The sequence below is a fragment of the Microcaecilia unicolor genome, chromosome 2 (genome assembly GCF_901765095.1).
Source record: "Microcaecilia unicolor chromosome 2, aMicUni1.1, whole genome shotgun sequence".
Classification (NCBI taxonomy): domain Eukaryota; kingdom Metazoa; phylum Chordata; class Amphibia; order Gymnophiona; family Siphonopidae; genus Microcaecilia; species Microcaecilia unicolor.
In genome coordinates, this window is record NC_044032.1 from 29,202,657 (window position 1) to 29,225,445 (window position 22,789).

The 22,789-nt window shown below is 42.4% G+C and overlaps 1 protein-coding gene across 4 annotated transcripts in view; it reads left to right on the forward strand.

Annotated features, from left to right (window-relative positions):
* The window catches only part of LOC115462835 (ubiquitin-associated protein 2-like), a 473,475-nt gene that overhangs the window by 395,125 nt on the left and 55,561 nt on the right, over positions 1–22,789 (forward strand). For all 4 annotated transcript variants that reach the window (XM_030192869.1, XM_030192870.1, XM_030192871.1 and 1 more), the window contains one exon: positions 3,694–3,908. In XM_030192869.1, the coding sequence (XP_030048729.1) occupies positions 3,694–3,908 (215 nt within the window). The remainder of the gene's footprint in view (positions 1–3,693; positions 3,909–22,789) is intronic.

The following is a 22,789-nucleotide window of genomic DNA, read 5'->3' on the forward strand; positions in this document are numbered from 1 at the left end:
TTCACTGCAGGTGATGCATCACACCTAGGCCTTGAAGGGCATCAGGCTTGGTGGGGAACGCACTGGTGTCAATCTCCAGCCCATCGAGGGAGGAAGCTTCTCTATTGCCTCAACACCACAGGTCCAGGCCTGATCAGGGGTGTCAATCGCTCGATCTGGCAGAGACTCGGATGTCTCCTACACAGTTCTTGTATGAGTCGAAATCTGAGCACTCCTAGGTATTTAATGAAGAGCCAGTAAAAATGAAGTTGATATTCCCCAATTTGAATACTAAAGTAGGAGAATTAGAAGTCTCTTCCTAGCATGAAAACTGTGGAAATTGCGTTGATTTAAGGATGACATGCTTTTGAAAGCTAAGGTTGACTCTGGTAAAGGCAGTTAGAAACTGTACTCTGCGAGTGATCATTTGTTTTTGTGCGCTTTGTCCCTCAAGGACTTGTTTATGGAATACATGGAAATTTTTAATGTTTCCCTAGTGCTATTACTATTATTGTTAAGATATTATATGTCCTCTCAAAGGAAAGTTCAAGGGGGGCTCTCAGTTGAAAATTGTTCAACCTTGGATCCATTAGATGTTTCAACTTTGAGGTTTCCAACGAATTCAGAAGTAGCTCAACCTGAATGTTGTCAGTTAATCTTGTATGACACCAGATAAGGAATGGCTTCTTAGTATCTTCTTTAGACACCAAGGAAAGATATTTATGGACTGTAGGATCAGAATGTATCCAGACATCTCTAGGTAGACTCTGAGAAAGAGGAGGCAATTTGGTATGACCTGCTGTTCAACAAATGGGAGCTTTATTCTTTTTAAAGTTTCCTTGTAAATGTGTGGTTAAATAAAAGTCTCCTAAGTACATATGTAGGTTTTTTTTATTCTACATAATTCATTATTTTTATTTCCACTAAGGGGGCCTTTAAGGGAGTTTATAGGACTTCATCTCCTGTATTAGCAACATTGTAGTCCCGCTCAAGTATTTTTGCTTGACAAGAACTCATTGTCAGCTACTTTTTTTCTTGAAAATTATTCTTAATTTTCCTTCAGTAGTTGTAACTCGGTTCCTTCGGTGTTTGTTTATTTGTTTTTTGGGATTTATTAACTGCCTTTATGAGGAGATTCACCAAAGGCTGTATACAGCAGATACAGTTTAACATCTAATTTTTAATTTTATAACAAGCATAACAATAATAAAATGACCAAGTAAAAAGATAAGTACTACTTACTACTACTACTTAACATTTCTTCTAGATCGCTACTAGGGTTACGCAGCGCTGTACAGTTTAACAAAGAAGGACAGTCCCTGCTCAATAGAGCTTACAATCTAAAGGACGAAATGTCAAGTTGGGGCAGTCTAGATTTCCTGAATAGAGGTATGGTGGTTAGGTGCTGAAGGCGACATTGAAGAGGTGGGCTTTGAGCAAGGATTTGAAGATGGGCAGGGAGGGGGCCTGGTGTATGGGCCCAGGGAGTTTATTACAAGCATGGGGTGAGGCGAGGCAGAAAGGGTGGAGCCTGGAATTGGCGGTGGTGGAGAAGGGTACTGAAAGGAAGGATTTGTCTTGAGAGCGGAGGTTACGGGTAGGAACATAGGGGGAGACGAGGGTAGAGAGGTAGGGAGGGGCTGCAGATCGAGTGCATTTGTAGGTTAGTAGGAGAAGCTTGAACTGTATGCGGTACCTAATCGGAAGCCAGTGCAGTGACTTGAGGAGAGGGGTGATACGAGTATATCGGTCGAGGCAGAAGATAAGAAGTGCATCTGAGTTCTGAACGGACTGAAGGGGGGATAGATGGCTAAGTGGGAGGCCAGTGAGGAGTAGGTTGCAGTAGTTGAGGCGAGAGGTGATGAGAGTTCAGGTGGTGTGTTCGGAGAGGAAAGGGTGAATTTTGCTAATGTTATAGAGGAAGAAGTGACAGGTCTTGGCTATCTGCTGGATATGCGCAGAGAAGGAGAGGGAGGAGTCGAAGATGACTCCGAGGTTGCGGGCAGATGAGACGGGGAGTTATGAGGGTGTTATCAACTGAGATAGAGAGTGGAGGGAGAGGAGAAGTGGGTTTGGGTGGGAAGACAAGCTCGGTCTTGGCCATGTTCAGTTTCAGATGGTAAAGGAGGTAAAGTTTGAAAACAGCAAATTGAAACCTAATAATAGGATTACCATGAAACAGTAGCAAAAAAATAAAAAATATATTTAGCAGCACTGAAATTCAAATACTAAAGATATAATACAATGTAAGCATAATTCTAATGAAACATGTAATAAGAACACATTAGAACATTCAAATAAGATAGATATGATGCTAATGCTTTTCTATAATACAGCTTACCATATAGCTGAGGGAACAAATGCAGATATATAGATGGGTATAAGATGTGTGGTACAAAGTCAGTTAGGATAAATAGATGGGTGGCTAAACTCAAGGCAAGTTCTTTGTGCAGTTAAACAAGATATAAGGAACTGATCTAAGTTAGTGTGTGTACAAGCTAGTCCATGTACAGAATGAGTATGGTCTTTAGTTTAATTGCATATTTCTTTTTGTCTTTCTTTGCTTTAGCTGACATTGTTGTACAAGTGTTTCTGCTTGGTTTGTAAATGTAACCCCCAGGAAATTCCCTTTTTGCTGATATTCAGGATTTGGGAGTTTCGTGTGGATCACAAGCCTCAGGAAGAAGTCAACAGATAAGCTCGGTCTAATCGGAGTGTGGGGAGATAAGAGAAAAGAGAGAGAATGACAGGGTCTTTGGTTGTCTGACTTCCTGCCAAGACCCAAAGAATTGTAGGGAGGGTCCCAGATCTCAAGAAACAGACAAGGTAAAGGAGAAAAGATCGACTTCTGCTCCAAAACAGAAGTATCAAGTTAATTTCTGATCCCCAGCATGGGGGTAAGAGAATAGCCTGTTGAAGAGCCCAGAGGGAAAAGACTCCCTGGGAGTGAGAGCAGGAGATGGGTGAACCCTGCTCTCAGAGGAGTGGAGAACCACTAGTGGAGCAGCCAGCAGTAGCCGGCTCTAAAAGGATCTAGTGTGCAGAATAAGGGTGGAGATCCTGTGCTATAAATTCTGAGGGTCTTTGAAGTCTGGTATTCGGAGGAATTAGAGGAATGTAGCGCCGATGGAATGAAAGAAGTGGAAACTTAAAGTAGTCAGAAACAATCATCATAGAGACTAAAACTGTAAATAATGTATACGGTTTGTATAAAGTTATCACCTTGTTAGCATTCCTGGGAGTGTGGAGATAGCTGTTGATCTGTTCAGTAAAGTTTATTGTTTGATAGGTGTTGAGTGGATTATTTCTTAATTGATATCCAGTCAGGTGGGTGGGTGTCCCATGGCCTACTGGAGATTACTCCGGCTCTCAACTATAAATTCAATTATGGACCCGACTCCTCTTCTGCTCGAAATAAGGCCCAGACTGATTCCATCACTAGGGCCAGGGCTACATACATTTATATAAATGGAATTAAAAAAATTTAATTTCAACTGGCAGCAACGACAGGCAGGAAGATGCACGCACATGTGCAGTGCAATGTTCTAAAAAGCTATTGTAAATAAACTGGAGACCGTTTATTTCACCCAAATGTAAGATTTTATTTATCCTGCTTTCTTCAGATTTCACCCACCTACCAGTAGAATCAGTAGAATTGATTTCTTTTTTTGGACATAATGTAACCTAAGACTGTTAGTTTTGTGCATGTTGCAGGTGATATAGCCAAGTTTGGCCGTGGGGATTCTGCTTCTCCTGCCCCTGCTACCACACTTGCCCAACCTCAGCAGAACCAGTCTCAAGCCCATCACACAGCACAGCAGCCTTTCCTGAACCCTGCACTACCTCCAGGATACAGCTACACTGGGTTACCGTACTATGCTGGCATGCCAGGCGTACCAAGTGCATTCCAGTATGGACCTACCATGTTTGTAAGTAAGAGATGCACATTTGGTGGGTTTTGGAGGATATGTTCCATATTCATGTAAGTTCTCATACCATGTAAAATGAGTTTAACTTGTTGGGCAGACTGGATGGACCATACAGGTCTTTTCTGCCGTCATTTACTAACATATAGATAGGTAAAGAGAGTGAGAGGAGTTAGAAAGTAAGGTGACTAATTTAAAGAAAGGTGACATGAGGTCAGAGAGATGATTATCTCAGCTAGGTTAGGAGTGGATAAACATGTCCTGCTGCAGTATGTGCAGCCTGTGTCATTCCTTGTGTATGTGAGTGAGACAACAAGTTAGTTGCCTCTTCCATTAAAGGCCTGGTTGAAGAGCCAAGCTTTAACCTGCTTCCTGAAGCAGAGATATTCTTGTGTTAAGCGGAGCCTTTTAGGGAATGCATTCCAGAGTGTAGGGTCTACTCCGGAGAGACTGGCTTGCAGGTATCACATTGTGTAATGTCTTTTGGAGAGGGTGTGGTTACTGATAGTCCTTGAGAAGACCTTAGTGTCCTTGGAGGTATGTAGAGGATCATCCTGTTCTTCAGGTATTTTTCTTGCATATCTGGCTAATCCTGCCTTAGAGCTGTGGTTTTGGCCATCTCTCTCCTCTAATCCTTGTCTGTCCTTGTTTCCACTACATTTATATATATATTTTTAACTGTTTTATCTGCTGTTCTTTTCTGTGTTTTTATAACTTGCCTATTGACTGTTTTTATTTATCTGTTAATCTGAGCACTACATTTAAAAACTGCTAAAACTCTTTAAAGTGTGTTGAGCCCTCTCCCTCCCCCACCTGGTTTCTTATAGACAGGTTTGAACAGCATTGGCATGGCTAAAACTCCTGCTTTGAGGAAGCTGAGGGCCACCACATGGTCTGTTGACTCCTGCCTGAAACCTCACTGAGATAAGTTATTTTCTGGCATATTGCTAATCCTTTCTTAGAGCTGTGGTTTTTGGTGTTTCTGGCGCATCTGTAAACCTTGTCTTCCCCTCATCCCAACCAGCCGTGTAGTTAAGTGGCTTAATACATATTTAGAGAGAGGTTTCACAGCAAGCACATTCTAGATATTAAGTTGTTTAAGCCCACCCACCTGCCCCTCATCCCACCCACTCCAGGACTGACACTTCCTAAATAGCCTTTCTAAATACACTACTTATCACCAATTAACTTTACTCCATCCAAATTACAGCTGTTTCTGAAAAGTAAACCATTCATTGTCACAGGTGCCTTTCCTGCTTTAGATAAAAGGATCTCTGTTAACATATCCACTAGTTGTTACTCTCTATATATCACAAAGGATATTGATTTACCTTCTCTGTCCCTTAAACTATACAAAATAATACATATCAACAGAACCAGAGGGAGGAGTGGCCTAATGGTTAGGGTGGTGGACTTTGGTCCTGGGGAACTGAGGAACTGAGTTCGATTCCCACCTCAGGCAGCTCCTTGTGACTCTGGGCAAGTTATTTAACCCTCCATTGCCCCATGTAAGCCGCATTGAGCCTGCCATGAGTGGGAAAGTGCGGGGTACAAATGTAACAAAAAATAAAAGGAGGGGAGGAGACGTTGCAATAATATACAAATCCTCCTTCACGGAAGAACCTGTTTATAAACACATCCTCGACAATCGAAATCCTAGCAGGCAAAATTACCGACAAAAAATTAACTGACCAACTATGCATCACATTATTCTACCGCACAACAGGAAGCTGGACAAACACCCAAGATGATTTCATGAACTTCATATCAAACATCTGCATCAATACCCAAATGTCCTATTAATAGGTGACATAAACTGCACCTAGAAAAACAAAATGACACAAACAGAACATTAATGAACTTCTTAAATCAATGGAACTTCATAACAGCACAAGGAGTCTCATCACACACAAAAGGACATATTAGCCCACAGATTCTCAATGAGTAACAACCACATATTCACAAACTACACATGGAAAGAAAATGGCAAGAAAAGAAAACCAAGAACCCAACACACATTCACAACCAGAGGAAAAGTAGACAACCACACATTCTGGACAACAGCAATAAATGACTTCAAAGACATACCACCCGAGGATAAACACTTCATGAGAAACTAGGATGAAACAAGTGAAAACATACTAAACAAAATAGCACCACTCAAACCAAAAAACAAAATCACAAAACAATCACGTCCCTGGTTTAATGACAAACTACTGCACGTTAAGAAACTCTGTAGGAAACTCATAAGAGCATGGGCCAAAAACAAAACAGACGCAGACAAAACCATATGGAAAAAAGCCATAAGAACATACACAAACAGCATAAAGAAAGCAAAAGCAGAACACTATAGTACATATATGAACCTCAACCAGACCAATATGAAAAAAAATATTCGAACTCATGAACAAACTACTGAAAACCCAGAACATATTGGCAACAACTGAAACACCACCAACTGCAGACGAGCTTGCATAATACTTCAAAAAGAAAATAACAAACTGAAGATCAAACCTTGCAAAACAACAAATAAACATAACAGACTACCTACAGGACTGTGAAACATACGACAACCACACTATAGACAAAATACACGCATGTATACTGCCTACTTGATAAATGCCCAAACTACATGATGAAAAACCCACCAGATTGGTTCATCAAGTACCTCACCAAATCACATACATGTTTGAAAGAGGTCAATTACCAACAAACAAAGGTGACATAGTACTCACACCCATCCCCAAAAACACTACCAGCAAGATCAGTGACATCGCAAATTATAGACCAATAGCCTCAATACCACTACTGACCAAAACGATGGAAGGTCTAGTAATAGAGCAACTAATGGAATACTTGACAAAATTCTTTTCTTCATAAATACCAATCGGATTTCAGACCACAACACAGCACTGAGACAGTCATAAAAACCCTGATAATGAAATTCAGAAACATAATATGCCAAGGACAAAACGTTTTACTATTACAATTCGACATGTCAAGTGCTTTCGACCTAGTAGACCACATCACACTAATGACACTGCTCAACTACATAGGTGTAGTGACAACTTGATTCAGTGGCTTCCTAAAGACCAGATCCTACATTGTAAAGATGTCCAACCAAACATCAGCCTCATGGATCTCTGAGTGCAGAGTACCAGAGGGATCGCCAGTATCACCAATACTGTTCAATGTAATGATGGCACTACTGAGAAAAAAACTGGAATTAATGGGTTTCAACCCATTTATGTATGCAGGCTACGTCACCATCTTCATACCTTTTAAAAATGATATCACAAACATACAGGACAAAATAAAAAAGGATTGGACCTCATGGAAGAATGGGCAACAACTTTCAAACTCAAACTGAACAGAGACAAAACTAAATTCCTAGTACTATCCAGCCCATACAACCCCACATCCTACCAAAAATTCTCAATCAACCAACAAACATACCGCATTGAAATACAACTTAAAATACTAGGAATCATCCTCAACAAACACCTAACACTGGACAATCAAATATCAGCTGTAACATCAAAATACTTCAGAACACTATGGAAACTGAGAAGAATAATAGACTATTTCCCTAGACAATCTTTCCGGTTACAGGTCCAATCAACAATACTATTGCAACTGGACTACTGCAATGCAGCATATGTATGGTGTAAGGAAAACACACTAAAATCGCTGCAAACAGTCCAAAGCGGATTTTTTCACAGACGGCGTTCTGTTTGATTAAACGGACAATCACAACATAGTGGGCAATATGCCCTAACTTCGTGGTTCATTTCCATTATTCCATATTATACACATAAGAACCATTCTGGCCCGAGGCAGGCGTTTGTACGCCGAAACATGGCTCGTGTCGGGTCATTTTCAGTTATCTCTGTCCTGAAGACCCAGTGTTGCTTTTTTTCTGTTACAGATCTTAGTCTACCAGAGCCTATTGTGACCCACCTATTCCTCTGTTGTTTCATTCTCTGTGGCAGTGGTGGTGGTAAATTGGCTGGAAATTGAGTAATCTTGGATGCGTTTTTAGTTGTAGCTAATTCCTTCTTGAGTTTGATCTCATCTTTCAAAGCTGATATTTTCATTCCAGATAGTTTGCCTTAGGATTAAAGCAGAATATGTATTGCACTAAATGAAGATCATGTTGATGTGATTCACAAGCATGAAAAAGTGAACTATGATAGGGGATAACAAGGAGTAGGATTGACCAATTGTGGTGTAATGAAGATACTTGACCCTTGATTGCCCTATATAAAGGGAGTTCACCTAGGGGTGGGTGGGACTATAGAGTCAGACCCTCTGCAAATGAAGAGGCAGGTTTTTGTTTTGGGGTTTTTAAAAATAAGATAGAATAGAAAGCAGGTAATCAGGAAGATATTAAGACACAGGTAACATCAGTTTACAATCAAACCAAGTCTGAAAATGCCCAGCGTAGCTGACAGCTCACAAGGTAAACTTTAAGTTCTGTTTTTTCCTTTTACTTCACAGCTGTATACAAATTGCCCCTCCTCCAGAGGTATGAAGTCTGAGTCACCAGATGCTATGTACCAAATTGATTGAATTAAGTCTCTGGCACTGAAGATTCAAAACACAATTGTAATAAACACACCTTTAAGACAGATACCAGAGTCACCAAATTCTGTGTAACCAAATTGATTCGATTGTCACTTGGTTCAAAACACAGTTCTAATGAGAGCACCTTTAAGACAATTACAGCATAAAAATATGAAATCACTGGCACAAAAGTTCAAAACACAGTTCCATAAAAGCACCTTTAAGATAGTACCAGCATAAAAATAATATGAAATCGTAATGCATCAACAATTTTACTTCATAGGCAATAGGATGAAAACAGTTTAGAAACTTTTAGAGGTCAGATCCTCTGCAAGTGAAAAGACAGGGTTGTTGTTTTTTTTTTTTTGTTTTTTTTAATAAGATAGAATAGAAAGGTAATCACAAAGATATTAAGACACAGGTAACATCAGTTTACAATCAAACCAAGTCTGAAAATGCCCAGCGTAGCTCAATAATGCTGGTAATACTGTTGCTTGCTTAGGGGCTTCACAGCAACCTCAGCTCTTTTTGGCCCCAGTAACACTTCACATTTTTAAACTAGTTATATACTGCCCATCCTGCTCAATTCTCAGCAATGTAAAATAGAATATCACACCAAAAGCACAGAGGCATAAAAAGATATAATGAAAAGAACAACAAGCCCTAGTGTCAAATAAATGTTTAACTATAATAAAGTTAACAAATGGTTTATTGGTGTTTAATAAATCACCTTACCTCAGTGTGATAACAAGGTAATGTACAGTAATAGGAAAATTATTGAAACAGAAAGGAAGGCCATTAAATTATAGGAAAGGAGAGAGGGGAGGTAGAAACAGCTAGAGAATGAATATATATTTAAAACATACACAGAACCCCTTAAAAATAAACACATAAATACAAATCTAGAAAACATTAAATAGAACATCAATTTAGACAAATATAAAAATATAAATTACATGTGACCACTCGTAACCACTCGCCTCCACCTACCCTCCTCTCTTCCTTCCCGTTCACATTAATTGATTTGATTTGCTTACTTTATTTATTTTTTGTCTATTAGATTGTAAGCTCTTTGAGCAGGGACTGTCTTTCTTCTATGTTTGTGCAGCGCTGCGTACGCTTGTAGCGCTATAGAAATGCTAAATAGTAGTAGTAGTAAAGGTCAGTGCACCGGCATCAAGATCTATAAAAGTCTGTAAGCACCAGCATCTGTCAACCTTCCAATGGCACTGCCAATGACTCTATGCTTAGCTCCATGCTTGGAGCAGGAGTAGGTAGTCAATCCTTGGGTTCAAAGAAAAATCGAGCTGCAGCAAGGCTGAGAAGGACTCGGTAATCTTGGGTTTTTTTCAAAATTGATAATTTCTGATACCACGTCTGGCCCCATATTGCCTGGGTAAAAGTTGACTAGTTTATGTAAATGACCACATTTTATCCAGATAATTTTTAAAAAAATATTTTGATAGTTATTCATTCACCACCTGCTAGCAAACATTAATTCACCACCTGCTAGCAAACACATAACTCGGACCAAGCCACCCATCCTCCCCAACATATAGTAGCATAGTAAGTGACAGCAGATAAAAACTTGAATGGTCCATCCAGTTTGCCCAACAGTCACATTCATTATCAATTCAAGATCAAATCAACAGCGAACTTAATATTATATACTTGGTCATGGTCTTTCTTTGGTGTTTCTGGGCCATAGACCATTGAAGTCTGCCCGGCTCTGTTCTTAAATTCCAAGTACAGGAGTTGCTGTCAAATCTCATTCCAGCATATCCAGATTTGTTTTGTCATTTTCAGGACACACACCTAAAGTCTGCCTAGTACTGTTCACTTGTTCCAAATTACTGGAGTTTCCGTCAAAGCTCTCTCTAACCCATCCTATAACCGGATTGCTATATGCAGGACTCAGATCGTACAAGCCAACTGAACACCAGTCGTAGCCAATACAGCCAGAGCTACCATCTAAACATCACGACATGCAAACACATATGCTCCCCTTTAAGTTTTGTTTTTTTACCATTCATGTATATTTACTTACATAGTCTTCCTAAACTATATAGCCTATAGATTTCATTTAGTTTTGTAACACATCTGTGTTGTGTTTGAGCTATATGTTACCCTAGTAATCAGAATGACTATTCAATACAATTGCTGCAGTGCTCCAAACCATTTGGAGCATTAGAGCCTCCCCTGTCTGTCTCCAGCTTTCTGCTTTGGAAAAAAAGAGTTGGCTGAGCTCAGAGAAGAATTAGATGCAATAGAAATAATGGCCTCCCCAAGGTTACCAAAACTAACAATCCATCCATGCTCCCACAAAGAATCAAACATAGATGGATTACAGTGGGATCTGACAGGATATGACCTATAGCACAGACATTCATTCCCTCAAAGAATATCTTTGAGAAATGGTGATGCTACAATAACAGAACCCAAATTAGCTTTTTGAGAGCAAAGTGACATCCAGTGTACCAAAAAACTACTCAGGTAATGTCAAAATGCCAGAAAACAGAAAATTGTTACTCCTTGATGACTCCATTATTAGAGATGTTAATTTGGCAGCATTGTTCAAGAGGTAAAGCTTAAATATATCCCAGGATCCTCAGCTAGCAGGAACACAAACCAATTTGTTAGTGAAATTAGCAAAAGAAGTAAGGATTGTAAAATTGATAAGTACATAAGTATTACCATACTGGGACAGACCAAAGGTCCATCAAGCCCAGTATCCTGTTTCCAACAGTGGCCAATCCAGGTCATAAATACCTGGCAAGATTCCAGAAAAGCTCAATACATTTTATGATGCTTATCCCAGAAATAAGCAGTGGATTTTCCCATGTCACTTTAATAATGGTCTATGGACTTTTCCTTTAGGAAGCCATCCAGACCCTTTTTAAACCCCGCTGAGCTAACTGCCTTTACCACATTCTCTGGCAACAAATTCCAGAGTTTAATTACACGTTGAGTGCAGAAACATTTTCTACAATTTGTATTAAATTTACTACTTTGTAGCTTCATCGAATGCCCCCTAGTCCTAGTATTTTTGGACAGGGTAAACAAACGATTCATGTCTACCCGTTCCACTCCACTCATTATTTTATAGACCTCTTATCATATCTCCCCTCAGCTGTCTCTTCTCCAAGCTGAAGAGCCCTAGCCGCTTCAGCCTTTCCTCATAGGGAAGTCGGCCCATCCCCTTTATCATTTTTGTCGCCCGTCACTGTACCTTTTCTAATTCCATTATATCTTTTTTGAGATGCAGCGACCAGAATTGAACACAGTATTCGAGGTAAGGTCACACCATGGACCAATACAAAGGCATTATAATGTCCTCACTTTTGTTTTCCATTCCTTTCGTAATAATACCTAACATTCTATTTGCTTTCTTAGCCGCCACAGCACACTAAGCAGAGCATTTCAACGTATCATCAACAAAGACGCCGAGATACCTTTCTTGGTCCGTGACTCCTAACGTGGAACCTTGCATTACATGGCTATAGTTCGGGTTCCTCTTTCCAACATGCATCACTTTGCACTTGCTCACATTAAGCGTCATCTGCCATTTAGTCTCCCAGTCTTGTAAGGTCCTCTTTTAATTATTCACAATCCTCTCGCGATTTAACAACTTTGAATAACTTTGTGTCGTCAACAAATTTAATTACCTCACTAGTTACTCCCATCTCTAAATCATTTATAAATATGTTAAAAAGCAGCGGTCCCAGCACAGACTCCTGAGGAACACCCTTCTCCATTGAGAATATGGACCTTTTAACCCTACTCTCTGTTTTCTATCCTTTAACCAGTTTTTAATCCACAATAGGACACTACCTCCTATCCCATGACTCTAATTTCCTCTGGAGTCTCGTGAGGTACTTTGTCAAACGCCTTTTGAAAATCCAGATACAGAATATCAACTGGCTCGCCTTTATCCACATGTTTGCTCACCTCTTCAAAGAAATGTAATAGATTGGTGAGGCAAGATTTCCCTTCACTAAATCCATGTTGACTTTCTCATTAATCCATGCTTTTGAATATGCTGTGCAATTTTAGTCTCTCTCATTTTGCCTGGCACCGATGTCAGGCTCACTGGTGTACAATTTCCTGGATCCCCTCTGGAACCTTTTTGAAATTATCAGTGTTACATGGGCTACCCTCCAATCTTCCGGTACCACGCTTGATTTTAAAGATAATTTACATATTATTAACAATAGTACTGCCAGTTCATTTTTCATTTCTATTAGTAGTCTAGGATGAATACCATCCGGTCCAGGAGATTTGCTACTCTTCAGTTTGTCAAATTGCCCCATTACATCCTTTAGGTTTATAGAGATTTCATTCAGTTTCTCCAACTAGTCGGCTTCGAATACCATTTCTGGCACCGGTATCACTCCCAAATCTTCCTCGGTGAAGACCAAAGCAAAGAATTCATTTAATTTCTCTGCAATGGCTTTGTCTTCCCTGATCACCCCTTTAACTCGGTCATTTAGCGGTCCAACTGATTGTTTTGCCAGCTTGTTGCTTTTAATATACGTAAAAAAAAGTCTTACTATGTGTTTTTGCCTCCAACACAATCTTTTTTTAAAAGTCCCTCTTTGCCTTCTTTATCAGCGCTTTGCATTTGACTTGACATTCCTTATGCTGTTTCTTATTATTTTCAGTCAGTTCCTTCTTCCATTTTCTGAAGGATTTTCTTTTAGCTCTAATAGCTTCATCTCACTTTTTAATCATGCCGGCTGTCGTTTGGTCTTCCTCCCTCCTTTTTTAATACACGGAATATATTTGGCCTGGGCTTCCAGGATGGTATTTTTGAACAGCACCCTGTTGTAAATTTTTGACCCTTGCAGCTGCTTCTCTAAGTTATTTTTTTCTTTGTTCCATCTGGGAACAAATGACTTGGTCAGAAGCAGCACAACTGAAGTGCAGAGAGACTTCCAAAATTTGGGAGAGACTTTAAACCATAGTCAACACTATAGCTTTTTTTTAAAGTTCTACTTACACGGTCTGTGCCCTGAAAAGGACAGGTACAAATCAAGTGCAGGTCTTTTTCTGCCGTCATTTTACTATGTATCTTACTATGTTACCTGTTCATGGTAAGGGAGAACAGAGGCTGTATTGCACAACCAATTTTAATACATGGCTCCAACCCTACTGTAAGGTGGAGGAGTGGCCTAGTGGTTATGGTGGTGGACTTTGGTCCTGGGGAACTGAGTTTGATTCCCACTTCAGGCACAGGCAGCTCCTTGTGACTCTAGGCAAGTCACTTAACCCTCCATTGCCCCATGTAAGCCGCATTGAGCCTGCCATGAGTGGGAAAGCGCGGGGTACAAATGTAACAAAAAAAAAAAGAAGGCTTTAGGTATATAGGTAGTTGGGGCAATATGTGGAAAACAATAGACTATACTATAATAATGGTCTTCCTTAGTAGGAAGGAGGAGCCTAAGTGGAAAATTCAAACAATAACATAGATAGGTGTTTAAACTAGAAGAAAGGATTGGCAGATGGAAGAAAAGTACAGGATGTCACCCCCTAGCAAAACCATACAATAGTAGCTAAAATAAAAGGCAGCATCTTAACTCATTCATTAGCAAAATACAGGAAGAAGAGCCTGGAATGAAAACTATACAACCAAAAAGTGCTGGAAGGCTAGAAATACTAATGTCCCCAGTCTAGGCAACAAAATTCCTTTCTGGAAGCACCTATGGTGAAAATGGATTTGAATCCAAGGAGGATGACAAAAAAAAAGTCTTCATTGGAATAACTTAAAAACGACCCAACACAGCCGTGTTTCAGCCCGAAGGCCTGCCGCAGGGGTCTTGATAAAACTCTGTTGCTGTAATATAGGGCTTAACAACAGGAAAAAACTATTGCAAGGATCTGGCTGTGAAATCCTTCAATTATCTTTAGTCGTTATGATGCGCTGGACAGCAGTAGCCGTATGGTGGGCTAATGTAAATGATTTGGACATTGTGGCCATTAAGAGACATCCTGTTCATGAGACTAGCTGAACCAGATCTTCATACCTAGTTGTAATCTATTTAGAAGTGATAAGAAAAGGGGGTAATTACATAAGTATTGCCATACTGGTACAGACCAAATGTCCATCAAGCCCAGCATCCTGTTTCCAACAGTGGCCAATCCAGGTCACAAATACCTGGCAAGATCCTAAAAAAGTACAAACCATTTTATACTGCTTATCCCAGAAATAAGCAGTGGATTTTCCCCATGTCCAATTTGATAATGGTCTATGGACTTTTCCTTTAGGAAGCCGTCCAAACCTTTTTTTAAACTCTGCTAAGCTTAACCGCCTTTACCACATTCTCTGGCAACGAATTCCAGAGTTTAATTACACATTGATTGAAGAAAACATTTTCTCCAATTCATTTTAAATGTAGTAATTTGTAGCTTCATCGCATGCCCCCTAGTCCTAGCATTTTTGGAAAGCGTAAACAGACGCTTCACGTCTACCCGTTCCACTCCACTCATTATTTTATAGACCTCTATCATTCTCCCCTCAGCCGCCTTTTCTCCAAGCTGAAGAACCCTAGCCGCTTTAGACTTTCCTCATAGGGAAGTTGTCCCATCCCCTTTATCATTTTCGCCACCCTTCTCTGTTTAAAAAAGCCAGCTGTAATCAAGGGGGTGTGAGGGGAAAAGAGGAGACTGTGGATAGCACTTGAAAGAAAAGATGGCAGGGATCTGATCGAGGATAAGTGGGAGTGAAAGAAGAGGTGATAATACTGAGTGATTTGAATCTACCAGATGTGGATTGGTGTATACCATCTGTAAATCTGGAGAGAAGTAGAAAATATAGATGCCTTGCAAGGGGCTTTGTTTAGGCAAATGGTGGCAGAAAACTCTAGGGGAGGATTGACGCTGGATCTAGTACTCGCAAATGGATAAAATATGTCTAATGACTAGATGAGTGCCCATTTCTGCAGTAGTGATCATCACACAGTGTGGCTTGATATAAAAGCTAAAGTGGATTCCAGTCACACGAAACCCAAAGTCCTGGATTTCAATCATGCTGACTCCAGCAAAAGGGATAAGTACCTAAAGGAGGATTTTTCAGGGTGGAAGGAAAAAACTGTGGACTAAACTGAAAAGGGCTTTATTTTTCAACATTTTTATTGATGACAATCAAAATTAGACATAGACCATATCTGGCTTAAATAACATAGCCACATCATAGTATACATAACAAAAAACTAGTGAAGAAGTCTGTCATCCATTTTTTGCTTTCTCCTTTCCTCCCCCCTCCCTGCCCCTCTCCCCTCCCTCTCGTACCCCAGGACTTGGACTCTGATAGTCCTAGGGCACCCCCCCTTCCCCTAGTGGAGCCATATATATCGTATGGACGCTCTCTGGGGCTCCTGATAGTATCCTCTTACCCCTTATTCAGAAGCAAGCTTCGCCCCTTTGGACTCAATATCTGTAAATAAGGGCCCCAAATCTGCGTAAAACGCGCTAAACACTTCGGGGACCCCTTAGCCCCCCTAGCCTCCCAAGTAGCCAGCAAATGTACTTGATTTCTCCAGTGCCAGTAGGCTGGCACCTCCGGTACAGTCCAGTATTGTAAGATGCTTTTCTGGGCCACCAAGCACAATTTACGGCTCAGGAGTCGAGCTGTCTTAGAGCACCTACCAAATGCCCGTTGCGTATTCAGCACAAAGTGGTCCCAGGATCCTGTCACAGGGGTCCCCAACAGTTGAGTTAAGAATTTAGTAATCTCCCCCCAGAAAGCCTTCACTCCGGGGCATGCCCAAAAAGCATGGTATAATGTGTGTGGGTAGTGGCCGCACTTAACACATGTGGCCCCTTGCAGGAAATCCACATGAGCCAATTGCTGCCCCGACATATATGCCCGTAAAATGACTCTATACCCACTTTCCCGGAGCCTCTCGTCCAGGCTAATGGCTGGAATTCCCTGCAATGTGAGCCCCACATTCCACCCCGTTAATGTTGTCCCTGATTCCTGTTCCCATTTTCGCTTGATTTCTGCAAAGTTTTTAGGGGGCTTACGCCTAACCAAAGCTTTATGGAGTGCTGACACCGACATTCCCGTGACTTCCATTTCCCCGAAAAAATCTTGTAATTTGCTTCCCAATCGTTGCCGTAGCAAGTCTGGATCTAGTGCTGAAATGTAATGTTTAACTTGGGCGTACGCAAACCTAGCCCCCCAAGCCACCCCGATCCGAGTCTGTAGTTCCTCATATCCTATTAAATTCCCTTCTTCACTTAATAGGTGTTCAATCTTGGTTATTCCCATCCGCTCCCACTCCAAAAACGTTGGGTTGTCCAGGCCTGGTATGAAAGCTGGATTCCCCCTGAGGGTCAACTGATCTGATGTCGAGGGATTCCCCCCACTGCCTGTACCAGTCCCTTCCACGCCTTTCGAAGGGACTGTAGCATCGCACTATTCCTCAGGCAGAATGGGAGTTGCTTACGTGTAAGATGTAACAACGAAAAGAGTTCATAAGGAGCAAAGTTTTCCCGTTCCATTTCTATGGGAGTGTAAATGCTAGTTTGTGTGAACCAGTCCCCCAAGTGCCGGGTCAGGCAAGCCTGATTATATGAGGACAAGTCCGGCAACCCCAGACCGCCCTGTCTCCAACCTCCTAGCATGTAGGTATATCGCAATTTAGGTTTCTTCCCCGCCCAGCAGAATTTACTGAAAGACTTATGTATACTTTTCAAGTCTTTGCGCTTCAATCAGATCGGTAATGTCTGCAACAGGTACAGCCATTGTGGGAAGAGAATCATCTGTATCAGATTCACCCTTCCCCTCAGCGATAGGGGAAGAGGTCCCCACTTCTCCAGCTGCTTCTTAGTAACCCCCATAAAAGCCGTATAATTTATAACATGTAGCATCCTCAGATCCAGGGTCAGCCTAATTCCCAAATATTTAAATGAGTCCTCCGCCCAACTCAGGGGAAAGTCCCTACCCATCTTACGCTTCACTTCTGCGGATGATGCCAATGCCTCTGATTTAGTTAAATGTTAAATAGTAGTAGTAGTAGTATTTAGTTAAATTTAAACGTAGGCCTGCAAAATCACCATATTCCCTTATAATTTCCATTAAAGCCGCAAAAGAGGCCTGCGGATCTGTCAACAGTACCAGCAAGTCATCCGCAAAAGCCGCTATTTTAAATTGAGATGACCCTACCTCTATCCCCTTTACCGATGGTATGTCTATGATATCCCGAATCAGTGGGTCTAGAGACAGTACAAATAAAAGGGGGGACAACGGGCATCCTTGTCTCGTTCCCCTGAATATCGGAAAGGTTCTTGATTCCATCCCGTTTACCAAAATCCTGGCCTGAGGGGAATGGTATAGGGCCCGTACCGCTGACAAACCGCCCGGTAAAACCATATGCCTTCAGTGTGGCGAACAGGAAATCCCAATGGACCCTGTCGAACGCCTTTTCAGCGTCGAAGCTTATAAGTAAGGACGGTGTCCCTTTCCTACCCCTTGTCTCCAATGCTGTTAAGATTTTTCTTAGGTTTTTTGCTACTGTTCGCCCCTCCACGAAACCCACCTGCGTCTCATGCACCAGCTTCGGCAACACCCTTGCCATACGATTAGCCATGAGCTTAGCCAGTATTTTCGCCTCTACATTTAGCAGAGAAATAGGCCGGTATGATTCTGGTTGCTCAGGGTCTTTACCTGGTTTTGGCAGCACTACAATCTGCGCCAACGCCAGATGAGGCGGCAATTCCTCCCTGTCGATTATTCTGTTAAAATATCGAGTCAGGGTTGGTATTATGTCTTCCCCCAGTATCTTATAGAATTCTATACGTAGTCCGTCCGGGCCGGGCGCTTTGAGTAATTGGCTCCTCGCTGTTACCACAGCTACCTCTTCTTCCTGCACAGGGCGATTTAATTCCTGCACATCTTGTTGTCTCAGGGAGGGTAAGTTAAGATTGTTCAGATAATTAGTCCCTTGGAGCCCTTGATCCAAAGGTTGTTCATACAATTGACTATAAAACTTATGGAAAACCTCACAAATAGCCCCATCGGCACGCACTTTCCCTCCTTGGCCATCATTTAACTGAAGCACCCTACCTCCCCCCCCCTTTGGGCACGCCAATCTGGCCAATAAGCGGCCTGTCTTATTTCCATGCTTGTACAGCTGGTATTTATAATAGGTTAAGGATTTGGTGGCTCTTTGGTGTAACAGCTCATTAAGCGCCACTTGTAATTCCATTAAACGTGTCTATGCTCCCCCTTATGCGTTTGACCAAACAGTTGCCTGGCCCTGCAGACTTGGGTGCTTAATCTCAGTATTTCTCTGTTTCGCGCTGAACGTGTGAAATGTGTGTAGCTAATGACTTCCCCGCGAAGCACCGCTTTCGCGGCATCCCAGAACAATACCAGATCGTCCCTATGTTCCCCATTCGAGGACTCGTATGCTCGCCAGCACTCCATAAGCTTCTCCCTCAACCCCACATCTCTATACATCTCCACTGGGAATCTCCAAGAACCATGTCCATGAACCCTGGGTCCCATCTCCCAGTCCATGCTCACCCAGGCATGATCCGAGATTGTATAAGGCCCAATTTCCGTCTTAGTTATTTTGCCGAATAAATCTTGTGAAGTTAGGATGTAATCAATTTGTGCCTGGGTGTCATGTGCCCGGGAGAGGTGCGTGTAGTCCTGTTCCATGGGGTGCAAGGTTCGCCAGATATCAATCAAATCTAATAGGTTCCCCAATCTTTTTAGGCCTTTATTTGATGCCCCCAAGTCGCTGCGGACCCCTTGAGAACAATCAAGTTGGGGGTCCCACACCGTATTAAAGTCTCCACCCACCACTACCGGTACCCCTTGGTGATCCATTAGGTGTCCCACCACCTCCTGATAAAACTTCTTATCATACTGGTTGGGGGCATATATATTACCAAGTAAGATTTTTTGACCCTTGCTCTCCATTTCCACCACCACATATCTCCCCCCCTTATCCACATATATGGGTTTAATCGCTGCTGCTACCCCTTACGAAACAACACCGCCACCCCCCTTTTTTTCCCCTGGGCCGCCACTGCCACACATTCCCCCACCCACCACGTTTTTAATTTAGCATGTTCCGCCTGACTGAGGTGGGTTTCTTGCAATAGGGCAATATCAACCTTATGCCTCTGTAATTGCTGTAAAATTTTTGTTCTTTTTATTGGGGAGTTAATGCCTCCAACATTCCATGTTACCAACTTTACCATATTTGTGGTGTTGTGAGATACTCATGATAGCATCCCTATAACGAGACTTGGCAGGCGTCACAGCCTCCGCCCCCCCCCCCCCAAGTCCACTCTCGTCCTCCCAAATGTATTCCCCTTGTCTCTGAGCCTTCTGCTGATTTGTTTGCCCCTTAAGCGTCCGTCTCCACATCGTATTAATCCTTGATAAGCTCCACTATTCCCCCAGCTCCCCATCCCCCCCCCCCCCCCCCCCCCCCCCCCCGCTCCCCACCCCCTTTCTGTACCCTACCCCCTATTTCCCTTGCTCCCTGCCTGGGAACCATCACGTGTAGACACCCTCCCTCTTCCTCCCCCTCCCATTCCTCAGAGTTCCCCCATAAATTCCTAACTTTCCCCTCTGAATTTTATCCCTATTCCTCATCATATCCCCCGACAGTAATCAGATTTTGTCCCCCCTATACAACAAAAACATTTTCAACTGTTAAACACTTAAACATTAAGACTTCCAAACCCAACCTTAACTCAATGTCCCCATTTTTTTTTGTAGCTTACACTACCCAAACCTATACATTCAGGTCACTGTCCTCCATCTTGATTATGGTTTCTGCCAGCTCGTGTTCCACCCTCAGTTCAGGTCGCCGCGCCGTCCTCTGCCTTATCCGCCAGCTCTGTTTCCAGATGGGTTACAAAGTCCTTCGCTTCCTCAGCTGACTCATATGACCTTGTTGTCCCCTTGTATGTGACCCTCAGTGTAGCCGGATACATTAAAGTAAACCGCACCTTCATTGCATACAGTTTAGCACACAGGCCTGAGAACGCTCGCCTCCTCCCTGAGACTCCAGCTGAATAGTCCTGAAAACACAGGACTCTTTTATTTTCATATGTTAGGGCACCCTCCGATCTTGAGGCCTGAAGAATATATTTTGTGTGCAAAGTTCAGCACTTTCATGATAATCACTCGCGATCTGGAGCTCTCTGCCTGGCGGGGACCTACGCGATGTGCTCTCTCTACTCTGACGGGACCCATGCTGGCAGGGAAGTCAATCTTGTCTGTCAGCCATCGTTCCATCGTACTTGCCAGATCTTTTCCCCCCATGGTCTCTGGGATCCCCACCAAGCGCAAGTTGTTTCTCCTGGATCGATTCTCCAGGTCCTCCACTTTTTGCTCCAATTCCAACAGCTGTTTCTTGAGGCTTTTCTGCTCTCCTTCCACTTCCGTTATTCTGTCCTCCACCTGGCTGGTTCTGGTCTGAAACGCCACACATTCTCGGGTCAGATCGTCCATGTGCGACTGCAGCCTTTCCAGCTTTGTGTCTAGCGGTGTCAACCGCCTCTCCAGCATCTCCTCCAGCACAGCGGTCATCTCCGAGGTTATCTCCGCTACCCAGGCAGAGGCAACAGAAGAAGAAGCGCTTTGCATCGGAGATGCCATCTTGGATTCCGCCGGTCTGTTTCTTAGCTTCTCTTTTTGCGCTGCTTTCGATGCCATTTCGGGACTCCCGATTCTCCCGCTTGGCTGCACGGCGTTCCGCCCGTTGCCCGCTGTCAAATTTTTTAGTTTTGGGTTTTTTATGTTTGATTCGATGCGCGGGGGGAGAATTCAGGGGCCGGAGAGCTCTTCACTTGCGACCTCTCTCCGGCATGGCGTCAAGTGACCTTCCTGAAAAGGGCTTTAAAAAGAGAAAAGGATCTTTATGTAAAGACAATAATTGAAAGCAGGAGGGAAAGGAAACCAGTACAGTTCTCCAAAGAAGTGGTTGCAAAAATAAAGGCAAAACAGCTAGCGTTCAAAAAAAGTAGAAGATCACAAGAAGGCAACACAGAAAATATACAATACAAAAATGAGCCAAAGAGAGAAATCAGGATCACATCAGCATACACACAAGTGAAAAAGGCTAAAAATGTAAAGCAAGCTGACAATAATTTTTTTTAGGTTGGGTAGAAGAGGAAGGCCAGAAGGCAAGATTCAAATATTCTAAGGAGTGATGAGGAAAAGGTGGAAATGCTAAACAAATATTGCTGTTCAGTGTTCACAGAGAAAAATATTGGAGAAGGACCTGAAATGATTGGCCAAGGCCCCTAAGAGAGTGGAGTAGATACCTCACTATTCATGGTATAAAATGTTACTTCCAACTTCCAAAGCTAAAAGTGGACAGATCTATGGGGCTGGATTAGGTATATGCTAGGATACTGAGAGAACTCTGAGAAGTTCTGGTAGGTCCTCTAATGAATATATTTAACAGATCCTTGGAGACAGGGGTTCCAATGGACAGGAGAAGGGATGATGTGATTGCTCTTCATAAAAGTGGTAACACAAGAGGTGGGAAACTGCAGTCTGATAAACCTTTAATTGGTGGTGGCAAAATACAGGGAGACACTGCATAAGGAAAGGATAGTGAACATTCTAGAATCAAATTGTTTGCAAGATCTGAGTCAACATAGTTTTACCAAAAGAAGATCATGCCAAATGAATCTGATTGATTTCTTTGAACTAGATCAAGGGTATACGCTAAAGAACTAGATCAAGGGTATGCACTGGTTGTGGTCCACTTAGATTTCAGCAAAGCCTTTGATCGTGTTATTCATAGGATGCTTATAAGTAAACTGAGTTCCTTGGGGAGTGGGTCCCAAAATGGTGAACTAGGATCAGAAATCAGTTGACTGACAGATGACACGGAGAGGGTGGTGGATGCTTGGAATGCCCTCCCGCGGGAGGTGGTGGAGATGAAAACGGTAACGGAATTCAAACATGCATGGGATAAACATAAAGGAATCCTGTGCAGAAGGAAGGGATCCTCAGGAGCTTAGCCTAGAATGGGTGGCAGAGCTGGTGGTTGGGAGGCGGGGATAGTGCTGGGCAGACTTATACGGTCTGTGCCAGAGCCGGTGGTGGGAGGCAGGGATAGTGCTGGGCAGACTTATACGGTCTGTGCCAGAGCTGGTGGTGGGAGGCGGGACTGGTAGTTTGGAGGCGGGGATAGGGCTGGCCAGACTTATACGGTCTGTGCACTGAAGAGGACAGTACAAATAAAAAAGTAGCACATATGAATTTATCTTCTTGGGCAGACTGGATGGACCGTGCAGGTCTTTTTCTGCCGTCATCTACTATGTTTACTATGTTTAAA